Here is a 21,696-nt window from a genome sequence, read left to right as displayed (position 1 = left end):
CATTGTATAAGGAAGTGAAGCCTTTCCTACCAACATTTACACATAATACCAAGACTACTTATCGTACTAGTATTATCTAGAAATGCATCAACATAAAAGAAGGTGAACATTAATTTCAGTCAAGATCACATCATTGTCAACATAAAAATACTGCTTATTGTTAACATTGGACATTTCCCAATGAAAAAGGTTTGGGGATATTTTAGCACCAAAACAATAAGAAAATCATTATTAATAGTGGTTCATATATTATAGAAAGAAGATCGCCCAAATAACATTATTTGGGTGACTAACACCATTATTTGTTTAATATTTAAGTCACTCAAACGGGACTTTGGTCACATTAGGTGACCTGGCCACAGGCTGTTTCCAGCCATCATTGATGTATTACAAAAAGAAAAGGACCTTCATATGTACTTTTACATGAAAGTATTTGAAGTTAGACATATGACCACTGCCATGACTTCTTTTTCTAATCACTTTATCATTTTAAATTATTTTTCATGCTTATATCCAATTAAGGTTCAAGCATGCTGTCCTGGGCACATACCTCAGCTATCTGGGCTGTCTGTCCAGGACAGTGGGTGAGTTGTTAATGGTTAATAATAATTAAGCCCTGATCAGAACAAACAGTCAAGACAGGAATGGATATACGTATAATACATTTTGATAATCAATCAAAATGAATGAGTCTGTTTTCACCTCATCTGGTGCATCGTAATGCGCCCAGTCTTCAGTCGTTACCGGCATAGTGTCTAGTGCACCCTTTCTTTTCGCTTTGTCTTTCGCAGGCTACAAAATAAAACAGATGTATCTGGTTACATGTAATTTAGGGCAGATAATCTGCCAATAACGTAACAGATTAAAGAACTAAAAGTAATTATAATATGTAACAATAATGGGTGGATGGATGGATGGATGGGTGGATGGGTGGATGAATGGATGGATGGATGGGTGTATGGGTGGATGAATGGATGGATGGATGGATGGATGGGTTTTGGGTGGGTTTTGGGTGGATGGATGGGTTTTGGGTGGATGGATGGATGGATGGATGGGTTTTGGGTGGGTTTTGGGTGGATGGATGGATGGATGGGTTTTGGGTGGGTTTTGGGTGGATGGATGGATGGATGGATGGATGGATGGATGGATGGATGGATGGGTTTTGGGTGGATGGATGGATGGATGGATGGATGGGTTTTGGGTGGGTTTTGGGTGGATGGATGGATGGATGGATGGATGGATTAGATGGTTGAATATGGATGAATATTAATAAATGAAAGGATGAATGAATAAATGAATGATTCAATGAATTTGCGTTATTTTTTAAATACAATAAAAACTCACCATCGGAGACCTTAAAATCACTCTTAATAATTAGATCTATTCAGTGAAATATTAACATACAAATGTTGCATTATAAACTCATTTATGATACAAACTGGCTTTATGCTTGAACCTGAATCCAAAAATTATTAATTATTTGGTAAGTTTTAATTAGCCAACATACAGATCTACAAAGGGCAAGCAAATTTTTAAATTGAAAAATAAATATGAAATACATTTGCCCAATTCAGCTTTACTTCACATTTGTTCATTTGTCAAATGACAGTTTGTAGCCTGGTAATTCTAGTATTATGATATATTAAAGTTTTGCAGATCTGACTAATGTTGCCAATATTTCATGATTTAAAGGAGTTTGAATAAAACAACCCACATTTCTTCTTCTGTTTTTTAACTTACGATAATCTACATTTTACCTCTTTAGTGTTTTTGCTCTTTGGCTGTGTTGATTTCTTGCCGGACGGTAGAGAATCCGGTTGATTCGTCGCCAACTCCTTCAGCACAGGACCGGATGTTGACAAACACACCTAGAGAGAGAAACACAAAGAGGTCTTCTTGACGACAACATCATAAATTGATTATGCAATAATTTTCTCAGGGGAATGTGATTCGCTATTAATGCATGTTATGTATATGATTTTAACAAATGTTTTCTTTTTACATTTTACTGAAATGTTTTTTAGTGTTGAAACTCTTTTTCAGAAAGCCATGACCAAAAGTAAAGTTTGTTTTATTTAACGACGCCGCTAGAGCACATTGATTTTTTATCTTATCATCGGCTATTGGACGTCAAACATATGGTCATTCTGACACTGTTTTTTTTAGAGGAAACCCGCTGTCGCCACATAGGCTACTCTTTTTACGACAGGCAGCAAGGGATCTTTTATTTGCGCTTCCCACAGGCAGGATAGCACAAACCATGGCCTTTGTTGAACCAGTTATGGATCACTGGTCGGTGCAAGTGGTTTACACCTACCCATTGAGCCTTGCGGAGCACTCACTCAGGGTTTGGAGTCGGTATCTCGATTAAAAATCCCATGCCTCGACTGGGATCCGAACCCAGTACCTACCAGCCTGTAGACCGATGGCCTGCCACGACGCCACCGAGGCCGGTAAAGCCATGACCAGTTAATGTTGAAATGGAAGAACACACGATATGGAAGTGGAGACAGGAAAGCCATCGTAGTGTACAACACGATTCTAGGACATTCCCCCTCAGACATTCCCCTCCTGGATATTTCCCCCGGTACATTCCCCCTCCCCCCCCCCCCCCCAGTTTTGATATATGACATTTTTAAATGTTTATGTATTGTCTGCTTGTGTTTTGTTTTGAAAAGTTACTTTCTAATCCTCTTAATTCAATTTCCAGGTAAGATTAGCACTTTTGCTATTGTCTACTAAAGAGCAATGTTTGAAGTTGCAATTTGTTAAATGTTAATCCTCTTAATTTGATTAGCAAGTAAGGACTACATTAAAGAAACAATCAAGGATACCAAATGGTTATATCAACCTAAGCAATGGGCGTCTTAGCTCAAAACAGGGGAGATAATAAAACAGGTGGCACATCACTCGTCGGGGTCCAACAAACTCGGACAATAGCTGTATTTTTTCATTGCTTTGTCATTCTTTGTTATACCACGATCATAACGGATCAAAACCTTATCGGCTCTGTACATGACGTTCCTGCACAGGACGGTCTATAGTATACGCTGCAGTGAACGGTTATCAGTTGTTACCAGTTGACGTTTGTCTACGCGTGTACTGAGATATGGGGGGGGGGGGGGAGAGAGTCAGTAAAGTCAGTAATGATAAAGAAAATATATGTATATTGTGGATAATAGTATTAAAAAATATATATATAGTGATGACGGCTTTGTACAGGACGTTCGTACACAGGGCGGTCTAGTATTTTATATACTAAGATATGGTGGAAAACACATTAACAGTAAAGGGAATAAATATATATTTTGTATCATTCCTACACAGGGCGGTCTAGTATTTTATATACTTAGATATGGTGGAAAACACATTAACAGTAAAGGGAATAAATATATATTTTGTATATAAAGAAAATATATGTATATTTTGGATAATACTCGAAAAAAAAAAAAAATATATATATATTTAACGTATGTGTGTATTAAAAAATATATATAGTGATGACGGCTCTGTACAGGACGTTCCTACACAGCACGGTTCTGCACAGGACGGTCTATAGTATACACTGCAGTGAATGGTTACCAGTTGTTACCAGTTGACGTTTGTCTACACGTGTACTGAGATATGAGGGTGGAAGTCAGTAATAATAAAGAATATATATGTATATTGTAGATAATAATCAATAAAATGTATATGTGCATATGTATCGTCAACGTCTCTGTGTTATGCTTCAAATTCCGTTCACTTTGTTTTCTCGTGCACGGTTCGCACAGTCAACATCTGATTTGTTGTCATCGGCATGTCGTTCATTTATGAAGTTTTTCTTCACAGTTCAGGAACATTTTTATAAACAATAAAGTTGAGAAAAGTAAGTATCTAAATACAAAACTTTACAAACCCCTAAAACCATTAATTTTACTAAGTCGTTTTTGTTTATTCCTTAAAATTATCGATATCGGATCCACATGACTCGTAGAAATTGACTTAAAATGGAGAAAGACGAATTAACTTTCGGTGCGTGTCACATGACCTTACACGTGCCAGATCAACAAGGCCAAAGAATTTAATTTTTATGATTTTTAGGACCCCTGTTGTTAGAATTTGTTTTCAATTATTATATTCGATCTGCAAACGGTATGCTACATTTTTGTGCCTCTATTGTAGTGAATTGTATTCATAATACATTCATAACAGTTGTAAATAATTTTGAGCATATAAATTGTGTTAATTTAGAATCAATTCATTAAACATTTTATATTTTACAAACTATGCGCAGGTATGGACATAATGCCTATCAGTATTGACATCAAGTGTGAGCGATGTGTGTTGGTAAAACGCGGACCGGACCAGAACACTTGACAAATTGAACTTTTCCTTTAAATTTTTTTGAATAAATCAAGTGTTCGGCAACTGTGCATAATTAAGAAAAATATTTTTTTTTTCATGTAGTTGTCTTAAAAATGGAAAATGATGAACTGCACATGCGCATTAAGATACTTTTTGCAAACGCATGCGCCTGAACGCAGTTACAAACGTCGCACTTTTTCCTGTTTACCGGAGGGTGTTTCACTTTTGTTTACTAGAATGGAATTGTTGATTTTTTACGTTAAATGATTAAAATCTATTTTGTATCGTAGCTGAAAAATGTAGAATAATATTTCCGTAAATATCGTATTCGTGTTTTTGTTGTTAGGTGAACGCAGTTTGGGACGTCGATGGTATAACATGTGCATGTGTAGTATTAAAAAAAAAAATATATATATATATAGTGATGACGGCTCTATACAGGACGTTCCTACACAGGGCGGTCTAGTATTTTATATACTTAGGTATGGTGGAAAAGACATTAAAAGTAAAAGTAATACATATATATTTTGTATAATACTCAATGCGTTCGTGTTGACACTGTATAAAAACATGTGCATGGGTACACTCTGCCGCATAAAAACTCAACTTTGCCACCCAAATTTTTGTTTATGTACTTTTCCCAATTAGAATGACATAAAGAAAAATGCAACAAAACATTCTGATATTTAAAATATTACTTTACTGTTAAAACAAACTGATACGTAATTTCAAGTCACTCAGTTGGTCGCTTATAACCTGAAGCCATTCAGAGACAAACGAGGTTTCTGGGACCCTGTCAATTGTTGTGCCATCTGGAATAGAGTTATCTCCACCTGTTTCAGCTAAGACGCTCATTAGTGTGAAGTCTGAAGCTGTACAATAACCTGGATACTAACATTAGAAATATTATGTTCTAGAAACACACACCATACAAATGTAGACTGTTGAATGTGTTCATGTCTTTGTTTTCAATGTTTCACATAAAATATTATAAAATAATAGTGTTATTTATTTATACCACTAAGGTCTGGTGGGGTGAATGACCAGGGGGAATTGACATAGAGGGGAAATACCAGGGGGGAAAAGACCGGGGGGAAATGACTGGGGGGAGGAATGACATAGGGGAAAAGACTGGGGGGAAATGACTGGGGGGAAATGACCGGGTGAGGGGGAAATTCCCATGCTACCGTACGACACTGGTTCTCACCTTCCAGAGCTGCATGAGGTATCCGTACGCTGTCAGACAGATGTCTCGGTAGCACTGGGAGGCCGACCCCACGACCTGCGCCAGCACCACGTGTACCCGCACTAACATGTCGAGTTGTCTCGCATCCACCACGCTCGTCACTGTCAGACTCGTGTCCACAGGAAGAACACCTGGCAAACACAACAATTACAGGGTATTACATGTCTCGTCTAACATAAACATCCACCACGCTCGTCACAGTCAGACTCGTGTCCACAGGAAGAACACCTGGCAAACACAACAATTACAGGGTATTACATGTCTCGTCTAACATAAACATCCACCACGCTCGTCACGGTCAGACTCGTGTCCACAGGAAGAACACCTGGCAAACACAACAATTACAGGGTATTACATGTCTCGTCTAACATAAACATCCACCACGCTCGTCACGGTCAGACTTGTGTCCACAGGAAGAACACCTGGCAAACACAACAATTACAGGGTATTACATGTCTCGTCTAACATAAACATCCACCACGCTCGTCACAGTCAGACTCGTGTCCACAGGAAGAACACCTGGCAAACACAACAATTACAGGGTATTACATGTCTCGTCTAACATAAACATCCACCACGCTCGTCACGGTCAGACTCGTCTCCACAGGAAGAACACCTGGCAAACACAACAATTACAGGGTATTACATGTCTCGTCTAACATAAACATCCACCACGCTCGTCACAGTCAGACTCGTGTCCACAGGAAGAACACCTGGCAAACACAACAATTACAGGGTATTACATGTCTCGTCTAACATAAACATCCACCACACTCGTCACGGTCAGACTCGTCTCCACAGGAAGAACACCTGGCAAACACAACAATTACAGGGTATTACATGTCTTGTCTAACATAAACATCCACCACACTCGTCACGGTCAGACTCGTGTCCACAGGAAGAACACCTGGCAAACACAACAATTACAGGGTATTACATGTCTCGTCTAACATAAACATCCACCACGCTCGTCACGGTCAGACTCGTGTCCACAGGAAGAACACCTGGCAAACACAACAATTACAGGGTATTACATGTCTCGTCTAACATAAACATCCACCACGCTCGTCACGGTCAGACTCGTGTCCACAGGAAGAACACCTGGCAAACACAACAATTACAGGGTATTACATGTCTCGTCTAACATAAACATCCACCACACTCGTCACGGTCAGACTCGTCTCCACAGGAAGAACACCTGGCAAACACAACAATTACAGGGTATTACATGTCTCGTCTAACATAAACATCCACCACGCTCGTCTAACATAAACATCCACCACACTCGTCTAACATAAACATCCACCACGCTCGTCTAACATAAACATCCACCACACTCGTTACAGTCAGACTCGTGTCCACAGGAAGAACACCTGACAAACACAACAATTACCCCAAATTAAATACTAGTCTACCATAAACCTAGTAGATGTCGCTCATAGTTGCATTCCTAAATGGGCAGACAAGATTACAGGGCAAGAACTTTATGAGGAAATTATTAAATATTTGGAAAATAATACTCGTAGAAAGAAGGAAGGGTATTTCATTCTGGAAGAGAATCTTACAGTCTGGTCGAAGAACATGGTGAGCCAATAGGTCATTGTTTTAATATGAACAGTAGATGTGGAGTAGCTTCTCAAGGGTACAGGATGGTTTACCTCAGGATTGTACAATTTCACAAGAAATCTACATATCTACCATCAATAGACAACATTATGTAATAAACTAGTTTTGGTGACATTTTCAATATTCTGTGTTTTTTGCTATTCAGCTTTAAAAAGTGGGACATATCTTTTTAAGTGAATGACGTGATATAAATACTGTTAAAAAAATCAGTGTTCTTAATACTAGGTATATACTCTGCCAGATTGATGTCAGTATCAGATACCAACCTATATCAGCTTCCTTAGCAATGGGTATATAGTCTGATACTAACCTATATCAGCTTCCTTAGCGATGGGTATATAGTCCGATACTAACCTATATCAGCTTCCTTAGCGATGGGTATACAGTCCAATACTAACCTATATCAGCTTCCTTAGCGATGGGTATATAGTCCGATACTAACCTATATCAGCTTCCTTAGCGATGGGTATACAGTCCAATACTAACCTATATCAGCTTCCTTAGCGATGGGTATATAGTCCGATACTAACCTACATCAGCTTCCTTAGCGATGGGTATACAGTCCGATACTAACCTACATCAGCTTCCTTAGCGATGGGTATACAGTCCGATACTAACCTACATCAGCTTCCTTAGCGATGGGTATACAGTCCGATACTAACCTACATCAGCTTCCTTAGCAATGGGTATACAGTCCGATACTAACCTATGTCAGCTTCCTTAGCGATGGGTATACAGTCCAATACTAACCTATATCAGCTTCCTTAGCGATGGGTATATAGTCCGATACTAACCTATATCAGCTTCCTTAGCGATGGGTATATAGTCTGCGGGGTTGATCTCGTTCTCGCTCTCACTACTGGTACTCTTGACGTCGGTCAATTTGTCGCCTATGGAGACTGACTTGCGTGAATGACTTGCAGCCAGACTTTCCTTTGACTCTTTCAGGCTGCCTCCTTTCTTGGGAGGGGTTCGCCTCCCTGTCAACACAAGGTGAAACATTTTTCCATCAAACCATAATAATGTATGGAGAATATTTCATGTATTGTGTCCAATATGATTTACATCCTATCAAGACTGCAATCACATCAGGAATTGTGTATTGGGCAACGAGTGTGGCATGGAATTGAAAACTTCATTCAACTACATATAAATTTTAATTGACAAAAAAAACAAAACAAAAACATTATGAAATTTTCTATTGAGACTTATAACTTTGATATTTTTACCTTCATTCTCAAAAACCCATACCACACATCCACTGTAAATTGTCCCTGATCTATGTCATTTTGTAAAGTGACATCACACCAATCCATTAAATAATTAGTGTAAACTGTGTAACCGACTAAAAAACAAAGTTTGTTTTGTTTAACAACGCCACTAGTGTATCAGCTATTGGACGTCAAACATTTAATTTTGACATATAATCATAGAGAGGAAACTTGCTACATTTTTCCATTAGTAGCAAAGTATCTTTTATACACACCATCTCACAGACAGGATATCACATACCATGGCCTGCAAAATGTGGTGCACTGGCTGGAACGAGAAACAGCCCAAGTGTAACAGACTAGTATTATATTTGTCATTCTAGCCAGTGCTCCACAGCTCGTGTAACAAAGGTTGTGGTATGTACTATCCTGTCTGTGGGATGCTGCATATAAAACATCCCTGTAGCCTGTTTATTGGTAGCCACAGGTTTCCTTCCTCATTATCTGTGTGGTCGTTATTTCTATGTTAGATGCCAAATAGCTGTAAACAGCCCTGTGTTAAGTGCATTTCTTTCTTTGATCAGTGACGACACTTAAAGTGGAAAGTCATTAGCTTTGGAAGGAGAATATGGAACAGTTTGGACAAACTGAATAAATCACCATGAATTTGACCTGAAAACACAGTAAAAATTATTAAAATTCTGGAATTGTGGAGAAATCTGGAAAACTTTTATCTCTGTATGTTATAATTGTATAATAACTGTTTTGGTATACCTGCTGGTAAAGACATTCCTGACAAGAGACAGTTAACCAGTGATGGGTAATACCAAAGGAAGTAAACATTTAATTTAATAAAATGCTGTCAAACAAAACTCATTCCAAGATTTTAGTATTTTAAAACTTATTTTGTCACAAACAAATCAAAAATGAAAAGGATATTGCTGGCTCTTAAGTATTAACTGGAAGGATTAAATATTATATTGAGGGGAACATTTACAACTTTTGTCTAAAGAACAATTCTCATAGTACTGTTAAAGCAATACATGTCCCCTACTGGGCCCAACAAATTTTGGTATCTCCTAAGGGCCATAACTCTTTAAAAGAAAACCAGTAATTCGTCATGAAAGTCAAACTTGATCTGTATCAGTACATCATTAATAGAATATATCATCGTTGTCATGTATATATAAGGCAATTCTAACACAAGGCACACAATGTTTTTTGTGAGGACCGAGGTTTTAGTCCCCGGGAGTTGGAATTGCATGTTTCTCATCCTCAGGTATATAGGACAAAGTTATCCCATGAAAGAAAGCTATGAATTTTTGTTTGATCTTACATGGAATATCACATGTTTGCACTTTGGTAATATGACATCGATATTAATGCAACATGAGGTCAATAGACAATAGTTTTAGACTAATATTTTGTTATTAAAACCTTCATTATGAAAGCTATCTTCATTTCAACCATATTTGTCTCTTTGTGTAAAATAATAGTTTATTTACCGAATCAATGAGAGAAAAAGACTCCATCATATGCCGCTATGTGGGATAAAAAAGCAAGCTTCACCCCAGGTACTTTTTCTATCTCACATGGCTGCATATGATGGAGTTATAATCTACACCTTACAACAGTGATCAATTCTTTTTCTTGCCAATTTAATTACAATAACAAAACATTAATTTTGTAAGTTACAGTTTGTTTATTCTAAAATGATTCATAAACATTTCACCTACAAACTCATTAAAAAATATGTGAGAAAATAGTCCACATTATGCAACAACATGAAAATGTAACAACTTAACAATAAATATAAAGTTAAAAATATTAATTTGTTTAAATATTTTAAAAACAACAATCCAACATAAAATGGCAACTTGTTGAATAAGCAATTGAAAAGAATTCTGATGTCCCAGTTATGATGTCATTTGTTGTAACACATGAGTTATGACGTCAACTGTTGTAACACATGAGTTATGACGTCAACTGTGGTAACACATGAGTTATGATGTCAACTGTTGTAACACATGAGTTATGATGTCAATTGTTGTAACACATGAGTTATGATGTCAATTGTTGTAACACATGAGTTATGTCAATTGTTGTAACACATGAGTTATGATGTCAATTGTTGTAACACATGAGTTATGATGTCAACTGTTGTAACACATGAGGACCAAAACAGATTTATCTAGCACTGTGTAAAAGCTGCCAAATTCAGTCCAGTGGGCAAGAAAAACTTATAACCAAACTTTTAGCTCATTATCTTGAGGAATATAAAAATCAAAATCTGCATTACATGGTAAAGCTATATATATAAAATTTCAGCTCAATATCTTGAGGCATTATAAAAAAGGTCAGAACAGACAGATGGATGGAGACAAAACCTATAGCTCCCTCAGGTTGGACCGAGAGGGGACTAATAACATGAGAATATAGTACAAGTAGTATTCAAATGAACTAGTAAACTACTATACAGAGTACTGCACAAGCATAGTTGAAAAATACACCAAGAAAATACTTTTAACAAGATGCTACAAGATAGTAATTATAAACAAGACATTTTGTTTTACAAGTTAAAGGGATAAATATTGATCTGAAAATAAAACGTACTGGTATATGTACCAGAGTTCTGCATGAATTAATGGATGCCAGGCATGTGCGATTTTTCTGTCAAAACTGGATCTCTATATGCAAACATTTAACTTATTTTAGAAAAACCCACAAGAGTAGAGACAGAGGGTTTTTTACTCAATATATTTGGGCAACATGCTGGAGGTCAGTGGTACAGAACTTGTGTAAGGTGAGGTGATGGTTCACAACACTGGTGAGTGATGTCCCTCACTGCACTGACCCACTGGGTGTCACCTGATCCAACCAGTGCTCCACAACCCAGACTAGTTCAGGAGGGAGAATCCACAACACTGGTGAGTGATGTCCCTCACTGCACTGACCCACTGGGTGTCACCTGATCCAACCAGTGCTCCACAACCCAGACTAGTTCAGGAGGAGAGTCCACAACACTGGTGAGTGATGTCCCTCACTGCACTGACCCACTGGGTGTCACCTGATCCAACCAGTGCTCCACAACCCAGACTAGTTCAGGAGGGAGAGTCCACAACACTGGTGAGTGATGTCCCTCACTGCACTGACCCACTGGGTGTCACCTGATCCAACCAGTGCTCCACAACCCAGACTAGCTCAGGAGGGAGAGTCCACAACACTGGTGAGTGATGTCCCTCACTGCACTGACCCACTGGGTGTCACCTGATCCAACCAGTGCTCCACAACCCAGACTAGTTCAGGAGGGAGAGTCCACAACACTGGTGAGTGATGTCCCTCACTGCACTGACCCACTGGGTGTCACCTGATCCAACCAGTGCTCCACAACCCAGACTAGTTCAGGAGGGAGAGTCCACAACACTGGTGAGTGATGTTTCTCATATTCACTCTCATCCCTAACTTATAACTCATTTCTAGTCCCTAATCACAAGTCATTCTTATCCCTAACTCAGCCCTATTCAGTTTTTATCTCTAATGTCCTGATCACTTTTCCTTCTAATAAACATATTAACACGTTTTTGGGTTAAAAGTTTTTAAAAACTACAGAAAATGTGTTAATTTCAGAAACTTTGAAACTTTAAAACTAAACAGTGGTCGAAATAGGTTTTTGCCAGTGAAAATCACCAGGGGCCGGATACCTCTTTGCCTGCCATTCTGTCGCACCAACAATTATTTTGGCAAGTTTTAATTCAGTCCTGGTATTTGTTTTTGGTTGCCAGACCGAATGTCTGGCAGGAATTTCAGCTATTTCGACCCCTGCTGGAAAAGCTGCAGAAACAGAAACCAAGTCAAAAGCATGAAAAAGAGAACTTTGGCTGAACACTAGAGTAAAGAGCCAACTGGCAAAACTAGGGAATACCTTTAGCCACTTTGGTAGCAGCAGCTTTTGCTGGTACCTTCTTCCCATCAAGGAACATAGAGCTGCCTTTAGCTGGCAAATTAAACATGCAATTAGCACAGGGTACTCAGAGGGCCACTCAATGGCAATGTCTCGGTTACACATCAGTAAGGTAGGGCAGCAGCAATAGTTTGTTAACACTGCTCAGTACAGAACACACAAGTTTGTATAACTGTATGAGAATTTCACAACCTCATAATACATCTAAAACAAATCAACTGACTTGTATTTGTTATGTTAAAAGAGTGACATATAATATGTATATGTGACACTTTAAAATATCTCAGTTACAGGAAATTCATAATCTGATTACATCTTAAAATGTAGCAGAGCAAAGTGTATCATAGTGGAAAAAGGTCTTTAAAAACATATTCTGAATTAAGGCATTTTGAGCTGCATATTATGACAAAACATGCAAATGACCCATTTTTCCAGGACAGCACAATGTATATGTATACACTAAAAGCTTATACATAAAGCAGTGTCCTTTTTGAAAAAATCATTTATGTAGTTAATTTTAATTTTTTTATTGTTTCCACAAACATAAGCAGTTTCGAGTTTGGGACTTAAATCTATACTTTAGAATATGTACACATAAACATCAATTTTACGATGAAAGGTCTTAGCCCTAAGTAAAACAGTAAGAATCACATCACATTTGCTTTAAATTATGAGACATCAGAATTATGATGACGGCTTTCCAGCCCAGGTGACAACTGCTGTAGCTATGGGTGTACGTGTATTACCTTTGCCTTCAGCTGGAGCAATAGTAGTCTGGGAGTTCTGGGAGGTCATGTTGAGCAGGATATCAGCCGCCCACTCGATCTGGTCAATGGCATCTTGCAGTGGGAAGTCATTCACATACAACCACTGACCAAACTCTAGCAGATACTCCACCTTCTGCCACTCATTGCTGGGACTCTGTTAAAACAATGTACAGACTTTATTACAACCACTGACCAAACTCTAGCAGATACTCCACCTTCTGCCACTCATTGCTGGGACTCTGTTAAAACAATGTACAGACTTTATTACAACCACTGACCAAACTCTAGCAGATACTCCACCTTCTGCCACTCATTGCTGGGTGATTACAGACTTTATTACAACCACTGACCAAACTCCAGCAGATACTCCACCTTCTGCCACTTATTGCTGGGTGATTGCAGACTTTATTACAACCACTGACCAAACTCCAGCAGATACTGTGGGTGGCAGTGATCTAAGTATAGTACCCAACACACCACCATCCCAAGTTGTACATGCATGAAAGGTTTAATGATCCTATATAAATTGATAAGGAAATTATGACCAGACAAGGATTTCCTCTCATATGCAGAAATGGTACTAAATATAACATCATCATAATTTAGAAAGATGTCACATATTTTAAAAAGAGTTGCAATATAATAATAAAAGTCAAGTGATCAACAATGATACATTCATGTATTGAAAAATTTACAGAGATAGAAAAGTTAGGGAAAAAGAAATGGATAAATCTATGGGAGGTGTTGAGAGAATGTAGAAGCTGAGAGTAGAGAAGGTATACATACATTGAGAGCCTCAATGGCCAGCTGGTAGGACGACATCTGTTCCAGAGGTTCTCTCGAGCTGAGAGCCACTCGCCGCCACATGTGAGCCACGTAGTCCTCACTCTCATCCTAAATATATCAATAACATTGGTAATCATGTCAGTCCTCACTCTCATCCTAAATATATCAATAACATGTGTAATCATATCAGTCTTCACTCTCATCCTAAACATATCAATAACATTGGTAATCATATTAGTCCTCACTCTCATCCTAAATATATCAATAACATGTGTAATCATATCAGTCCTCACTCTCATCCTAAATATATCAATAACATTGGTAATCATATCAGTCCTCACTCTCATCCTAAATATATCAATAACATGTGTAATCATATCAGTCTTCACTCTCATCCTAAACATATCAATAACATTGGTAATCATATCAGTCCTCACTCTCATCCTAAATATATCAATAACATGTGTAATCATATCAGTCCTCACTCTCATCCTAAACATATCAATAACAATGGTAATCATATCAGTCCTCACTCTCATCCTAAATATATCAATAACATGTGTAATCATATCAGTCCTCACTCTCATCCTAAACATATCAATAACATTGGTAATCATGTCAGTCCTCACTCTCATCCTAAATATATCAATAACATGTGTAATCATATCAGTCCTCACTCTCATCCTAAATATATCAATAACATTGGTAATCATGTCAGTCCTCACTCTCATCCTAAATATATCAATAACATGTGTAATCATATCAGTCTTCACTCTCATCCTAAACATATCAATAACATGTGTAATCATATCAGTCCTCACTCTCATCCTAAACATATCAATAACATGTGTAATCATATCAGTCCTCACTCTCATCCTAAACATATCAATAACATGTGTAATCATATCAGTCCTCACTCTCATCCTAAATATATCAATAACATTGGTAATCATATCAGTCCTAACTCTCATCCTAAATATATCAATAATATGTGTAATCATATCAGTCCTCACTCTCATCCTAAACATATCAATAACATGTGTAATCATATCAGTCCTCACTCTCATCCTAAATATATCAATAACATGTGTAATCATATCAGTCCTCACTCTCATCCTAAACATATCAATAACATTGGTAATCATATCAGTCCTCACTCTCATCCTAAATATATCAATAACATGTGTAATCATATCAGTCCTCACTCTCATCCTAAACATATCAATAACATTGGTAATCATATCAGTCCTCACTCTCATCCTAAACATATCAATAACATGTGTAATCATATCAGTCCTCACTCTCATCCTAAACATATCAATAACATGTGTAATCATATCAATCCTCACTCTCATCCTAACTATATCAATAACATGTGTAATCATATCAGTCTTCACTCTCATCCTAAACATATCAATAACATGTGTAATCATATCAGTCTTCACTCTCATCCTAAACATATCAATAATATGTGTAATCATATCAGTCCTCACTCTCATCCTAAACATATCAATAACATGTGTAATCATATCAATCCTCACTCTCATCCTAACTATATCAATAACATGTGTAATCATATCAGTCTTCACTCTCATCCTAAACATATCAATAACATGTGTAATCATATCAATCCTCACTCTCATCCTAACTATATCTGCAGTAATATCTGTAATCAGTAAAATTAATATATGTTACAATACCTGTTCTCACTCTCATCCTAACGATATTAGTAATAATATTTGTAATCAGTAATATTAATATCTGTAATCATACCAGTTCCCACCTATCATCGTAAACAGTAATGATAACAGTCATCATTCTTATAACAATATAACAGCAATATCATGCAGTACTCAGACACATCGGAAATAATCACTCTCATCATACAACAGATTGTGCAATCATAACAGTGTTTACTCTCATCATACAACAGATTGTACAATCATAACAGTGTTTACTCTCATCACACAACATATTGTGCAATCATGACAGTGTTTACTCTCATCAGACAACAGATTGTACAATCATAACAGTGTTTACTCTCATCATACAACAGATTTTGCAATCATAACAGTGTTTACTCTCATCACACAACATATTGTACAATAATAACTGTGTTTACTCTCATCAGACAACAGATTGTACAATCATAACAGTTTACTCTCATCAGACAACAGATTGTACAATCATAACAGTGTTTACTCTCATCACACAACAGATTGTGCAATCATAACAGTGTTTACTCTCATCATACAACAGATTGTACAATCATAACTGTGTTTACTCTCATCATACAACAGATTGTGCAATCATAACAGTGTTTACTTTCATCTTTCAGATCTATAATAACCATTTTGTATGATCCTGTCATACCCATCATTTCAAAACAGAACAGAAATTAAATTTTAAATCTCCATTTATTTGCTAGTATTGGTAATCCTGGTAGTCTCAGAATTTATCTGTTTGTTTCAAACAGCATCAGTATGTAACAACTCATATCACACTCAGATTAATCTTTAATATAACTTACAAAAATGTACTTGTTAATTTAAACTAGAATTACAGTGTACAACTAGAAACAATCATTACCTCACAAATTATGGAAACATTATTTATATCCACATAAAGTCAACTCCATGACAATACATGACATTATGGAAATAATATTTATATCGGCATAAAGTCAACTCCATTACAATACATGACATTATGGAAATAATATTTATATCGGCATAAAGACGACTCCATGGCAATACATGACAGAGTGAAATGTGAGTGAACAGCTGTGCAACATAAAATACATAAAAGGACAATACAATGTTGATTAGGAGAGCTTTGTGAATCAGGCCCAGGTTTTCTTGCTGATAATTAAGAACAGATTATCTTCTCCAATAATTAATTCACTTATAATATATATCTACAGTATAAAATATGGATTTCTTTTGGTTCTGTTTTTGTTTTCACTTAGTAGGATGGTATGGTGGCATAGAGAGCTGGCATCGAGAGAATGATTGACATAAAGTCAGGTTATGGTTAGAGTTAATTTTTACTATATGTTGTGATGGATTTTCAGAGTATGTTGGCTAAAGTTTATTGTTATATTGACAAAACGCCTGGAAAAAGATCACTGTGTTATAAAAACATTTCTAAATTAAGTCCTTATGTCGATGACAGTTCTATGCCATCATAGGATGGGCAAACAGAGTTGTGATAAGAAACTTACCAAAAAACACTAAATAAATGTAGGTGAGAATATTTGAAAGTTAACAAGACAATGTGACATTATACAAGTACAACAACAAACACATCTGTCTATGGCCGAGGTGATGCAGACGTCGTGCAAGCATTCACGTGATAAGCTGCAGAGCATGCTTAAGAAAAAGAAAGAAATGTTTGCTAAATACACCTTGCATATTTTAAACTGTCTACTTGGTTACTAATATACAGTTATGTCCACACACTGACCAGTGGTAAGACATGAAACTCGCTGATTCAACACAGGCTACTCCTACACAATATGTAGCAGCAAGAGATAATTCTTACCCATAGACAGAAAATAGCATAACACTACATTTGGTATACCAGTCAAAGGGCATTGGTTGGTTCCACCAAAGAGGATGAGGTAATTTGATAACGTGCCTCTATCCACACACGGTTCAGCCATGTCTGTCCCATGTCCGGTCTATAGCTATCCACACATGGTTCAGCCATGTCTGTCCCATGTCCGGTCTATGGCTATCCACACATGGTTCAGCCATGTCTGTCCCATGTCCGGTCTATGGCTATCCACACATGGTTCAGCCATGTCTGTCCCATGTCCGGTCTATGGCTATCCACATGGTTCAGCCACGTCTGTCCCATGTCTGGTATATGGCTATCCACACACGGTTCAGCCACGTCTGTCCCATGTCCAGTCTATGGCTATCCACACAGTTCAGCCATGTCCGGTCTATGGCTATCCACACACGGTTCAGCCACCTCTGTCCCATGTCCGGTCTATGGCTATCCACACACAACACAGTTCAGCCACGTCTGTCTCATGTCCAGTCTCTGGCTATCCACACACAGTTCAGCCACGTCTGTCCCATGTCCAGTCTCTGGCAGGGCTAGTGTCTGAGCGTGGGACAGAAAGTCCACCAAGGAGTGTGTGTGGATCCTATAACCCATCCTACCCCAGGTGAGTGCTCTACCACTGAACTACATCCTCACCCTAGCATGCCTAGTCTTCAGTTAATGTCTGTTTTGTTTAACACCACTATAGCACTGAACTACATCCTCACCCTAGCATGCCTAGTCTTCAGTTAATGTCTGTTTTGTTTAACACCACTATAGCACTGAACTACATCCTCACCCTAGCATGCCTAGTCTTCAGTTAATGTCTGTTTTGTTTAACACCACTATAGCACTGAACTACATCCTCACCCTAGCATGCCTAGTCTTCAGTTAATGTCTGTTTTGTTTAACACCACTATAGCACTGAACTACACCCTCACCCTAGCATGCCTAGTCTTCAGTTAATGTCTGTTTTGTTTAACACAGCTATAGCACTGAACTACACCCTCACCCTAGCATGCCTAGTCTTCAGTTAATGTCTGTTTTGTTTAACACCGCTATAGCACTGAACTACATCCTCACCCTAGCATGCCTAGTCTTCAGTTAATGTCTGTTTTGTTTAACACCACTATAGCACTGAACTACATCCTCACCCTAGCATGCCTAGTCTTCAGTTAATGTCTGTTTTGTTTAACACCGCTATAGCACTGAACTACATCCTCACCCTAGCATGCCTAGTCTTCAGTTAATGTCTGTTTTGTTTAACACCACTATAGCACTGAACTACACCCTCACCCTAGCATGCCTAGTCTTCAGTTAATGTCTGTTTTGTTTAACACCACTATAGCACTGAACTACACCCTCACCCTAGCATGCCTAGTCTTCAGTTAATGTCTGTTTTGTTTAACACCGCTATAGCACTGAACTACACCCTCACCCTAGCATGCCTAGTCTTCAGTTAATGTCTGTTTTGTTTAACACCACTATAGCACTGAACTACACCCTCACCCTAGCATGCCTAGTCTTCAGTTAATGTCTGTTTTGTTTAACACCACTATAGCACTGAACTACATCCTCACCCTAGCATGCCTAGTCTTCAGTTAATGTCTGTTTTGTTTAACACCGCTATAGCACTGAACTACATCCTCACCCTAGCATGCCTAGTCTTCAGTTAATGTCTGTTTTGTTTAACACCACTATAGCACACTCGATGTCAACATTTACATATACATTTGTTTTATTAGCAGTAAGTGATCTCTTATACACACTTTCTCAGACAGGACAGCACATATCATGGCCTTTGATATATTCATGAGGAACTGGTTGGAACAGAAAAAAAGGTTTAACCTTATGATTCCCCAAAATGAGAACTCTAGAGACATACCTAGATCCCACCCCCTCTAGCATACATAGATGTCAAAATATACTTAGCATAAATGTTGCACAACAGGGTTGCAGCATTTGGTTCATGGAAAAGCAGTAGAGTATGAAATAAATAATTGTCCACATTTTGAAAGAGAACATTTTACCAGAAGTGGCACGACATGACAAGTGACAGACGAATTTGAACCTCACCATAAACAGTCTCATCTCCTCCTATGTGGCAACAATTAAAACAAAGAGATTAAATACACTAAACATAAACACTACTTTATAGAACTGTTTTTGAACAATGTGACCAGAAGCAAAAACTAAGATCAAGTTTGTATTTGTATTACTGATGAATGGATGGATGGATGGATGGATGGATGGGATGGATGGGATGGATGGATGGGATGGATGGATGGATGGATGGGATGGATGGATGGGATGGATGGATGGATGGATGGATGGATGGATGGATGGATGGATGGGATGGATGGGATGGATGGATGGGATGGATGGATGGATGGATGGGATGGATGGGATGGATGGGATGGATGGATGGATGGATGGATGGGATGGATGGATGGATGGGATGGATGGATGGATGGATTGGATGGATGGATGGGATGGATGGATGGATGGGATGGATGGATGGATGGATGGATGGATGGATGGGATGGATGGATGGAATATGATGGAAATGTATTTTCAATTGCTTTTGCTTCTGATGCCTTAGTTGAAACCCTCTACCAGTTAGAAGTTATTATGTTAGTTAAACACTGTTGAGTTAGTTAAAAACTAATGAGTCAGTTAAAACCTTTCAGGTTAGACCTAGAAAGGTAACTTATACATGACTGTCTACAAGTGTAATGATATTACTTTAAATTATTATTGAAACAAGCAAGAAATAACCAATCAAAACTGTTAATGCCATCAAAACTCTTTATGCAGAATCAAAACTGTTAAATGTATATTCTCATTTTAAATGTTAGTTATATTAAAGTTAATAAATAAATAAAACAATTTCACATATTTAATAAAGAGAAATAACCTACATAATGTATGTACAACATATAGTGAATGTACCTTGAATTTCTGTATGTCCATGTGGACTGTGTGGCCGAGTTTGGCCTTGACCATCACCCGGTGTTTGAAGATCAACCTGAAGAGAAAAACACATTATCAAGGAAAGCAAGGAAGCATAAAGCAAGAACTTCATGTACTACCAAACTGTAAGTAAACCTACGTTTTTCAATTCTGCCTTTCTAACTTATTGTATCCAATACACAATAACAAAAAACTAATTCTTTGCACTCTTTTGATAAATTGAATACTGAATATGGAAAGAAATAAGGGATCTCACCATCACTAAAATCAAAGTGAAACTAAAACAGAAACACTCATTCATAGAGTGAGAAAATCAACCATGTTACTGGCAATTAATGACTTTCACATGACATCATGGTATTTTGTATACAAACATTACGATGCTAAAACTGACACTCATTCATAGAGTGAGAAAATCAACCATGTTACTGGCAATTAATGACTTTCACATGACATCATGGTATTTTGTATACAAACATTACGATACTAAAACTGACACTCATTCATAGAGTGAGAAAATCAACCATGTTACTGGCAATTAATGACTTTCACATGACATCATGGTATTTTGTATACAAACATTACGATACTGAAACTGACACTCATTCATAGAGTGAGAAAATCAACCATGTTACTGGCAATTAATGACTTTCACATGACATCATGGTATTTTGTATACAAACATTACGATGCTAAAACTGAAACACTCATTCATAGAGTGAGAAAATCAACCATGTTACTGGCAATTAATGACTTTCACATGACATCATGGTATTTTGTATACAAACATTACGATGCTAAAACTGACACTCATTCATAAAGTGAGAAAATCAACCATGTTACTGGCAATTAATGACTTTCACATGACATCATGGTATCTTGTATACAAACATTACGATACTGAAACTGACACTCATTCATAGAGTGAGAAAATCAACCATGTTACTGGCAATTAATGACTTTCACATGACATCATGGTATTTTGTATACAAACATTACGATGCTAAAACTGACACTCATTCATAGAGTGAGAAAATCAACCATGTTACTGGCAATTAATGACTTTCACATGACATCATGGTATTTTGTATACAAACATTACGATGCTAAAACTGACACTCATTCATAGAGTGAGAAAATCAACCATGTTACTGGCAATTAATGACTTTCACATGACATCATGGTATTTTGTATACAAACATTACGATACTGAAACTGACACTCATT

General features: G+C 37.5%; 1 protein-coding gene across 3 annotated transcripts in view; it reads right to left on the bottom strand.

The window, feature by feature from the left end:
- The window catches only part of LOC121382792 (cilia- and flagella-associated protein 46-like), a 72,435-nt gene extending 51,866 nt beyond the window's left edge, over window positions 1-20,569 (bottom strand). For 2 of the 3 annotated variants that reach the window (XM_041512399.1, XM_041512402.1), the window contains exons 1-8: window positions 20,449-20,569; window positions 13,945-14,052; window positions 13,138-13,312; window positions 12,353-12,424; window positions 8,014-8,199; window positions 5,555-5,724; window positions 1,758-1,868; window positions 703-792 (exon numbers count right to left, since the gene is read on the bottom strand). In XM_041512399.1, the coding sequence (XP_041368333.1) occupies window positions 703-792; window positions 1,758-1,868; window positions 5,555-5,724; window positions 8,014-8,199; window positions 12,353-12,424; window positions 13,138-13,312; window positions 13,945-14,052; window positions 20,449-20,502 (966 nt within the window). In that variant the 5' untranslated portion in view covers window positions 20,503-20,569. The remainder of the gene's footprint in view (window positions 1-702; window positions 793-1,757; window positions 1,869-5,554; window positions 5,725-8,013; window positions 8,200-12,352; window positions 12,425-13,137; window positions 13,313-13,944; window positions 14,053-20,448) is intronic. The other variant, XM_041512403.1, reaches the window with a different exon arrangement.
- Between the last annotated feature and the right edge of the window lie 1,127 nt (window positions 20,570-21,696).

Source organism: Gigantopelta aegis, chromosome 10 (assembly GCF_016097555.1).
Source record: "Gigantopelta aegis isolate Gae_Host chromosome 10, Gae_host_genome, whole genome shotgun sequence".
In the NCBI taxonomy this organism is placed as follows: Eukaryota; Metazoa; Mollusca; class Gastropoda; order Neomphalida; family Peltospiridae; genus Gigantopelta; species Gigantopelta aegis.
This window is presented reverse-complemented; position numbering and strand designations above follow the sequence as displayed.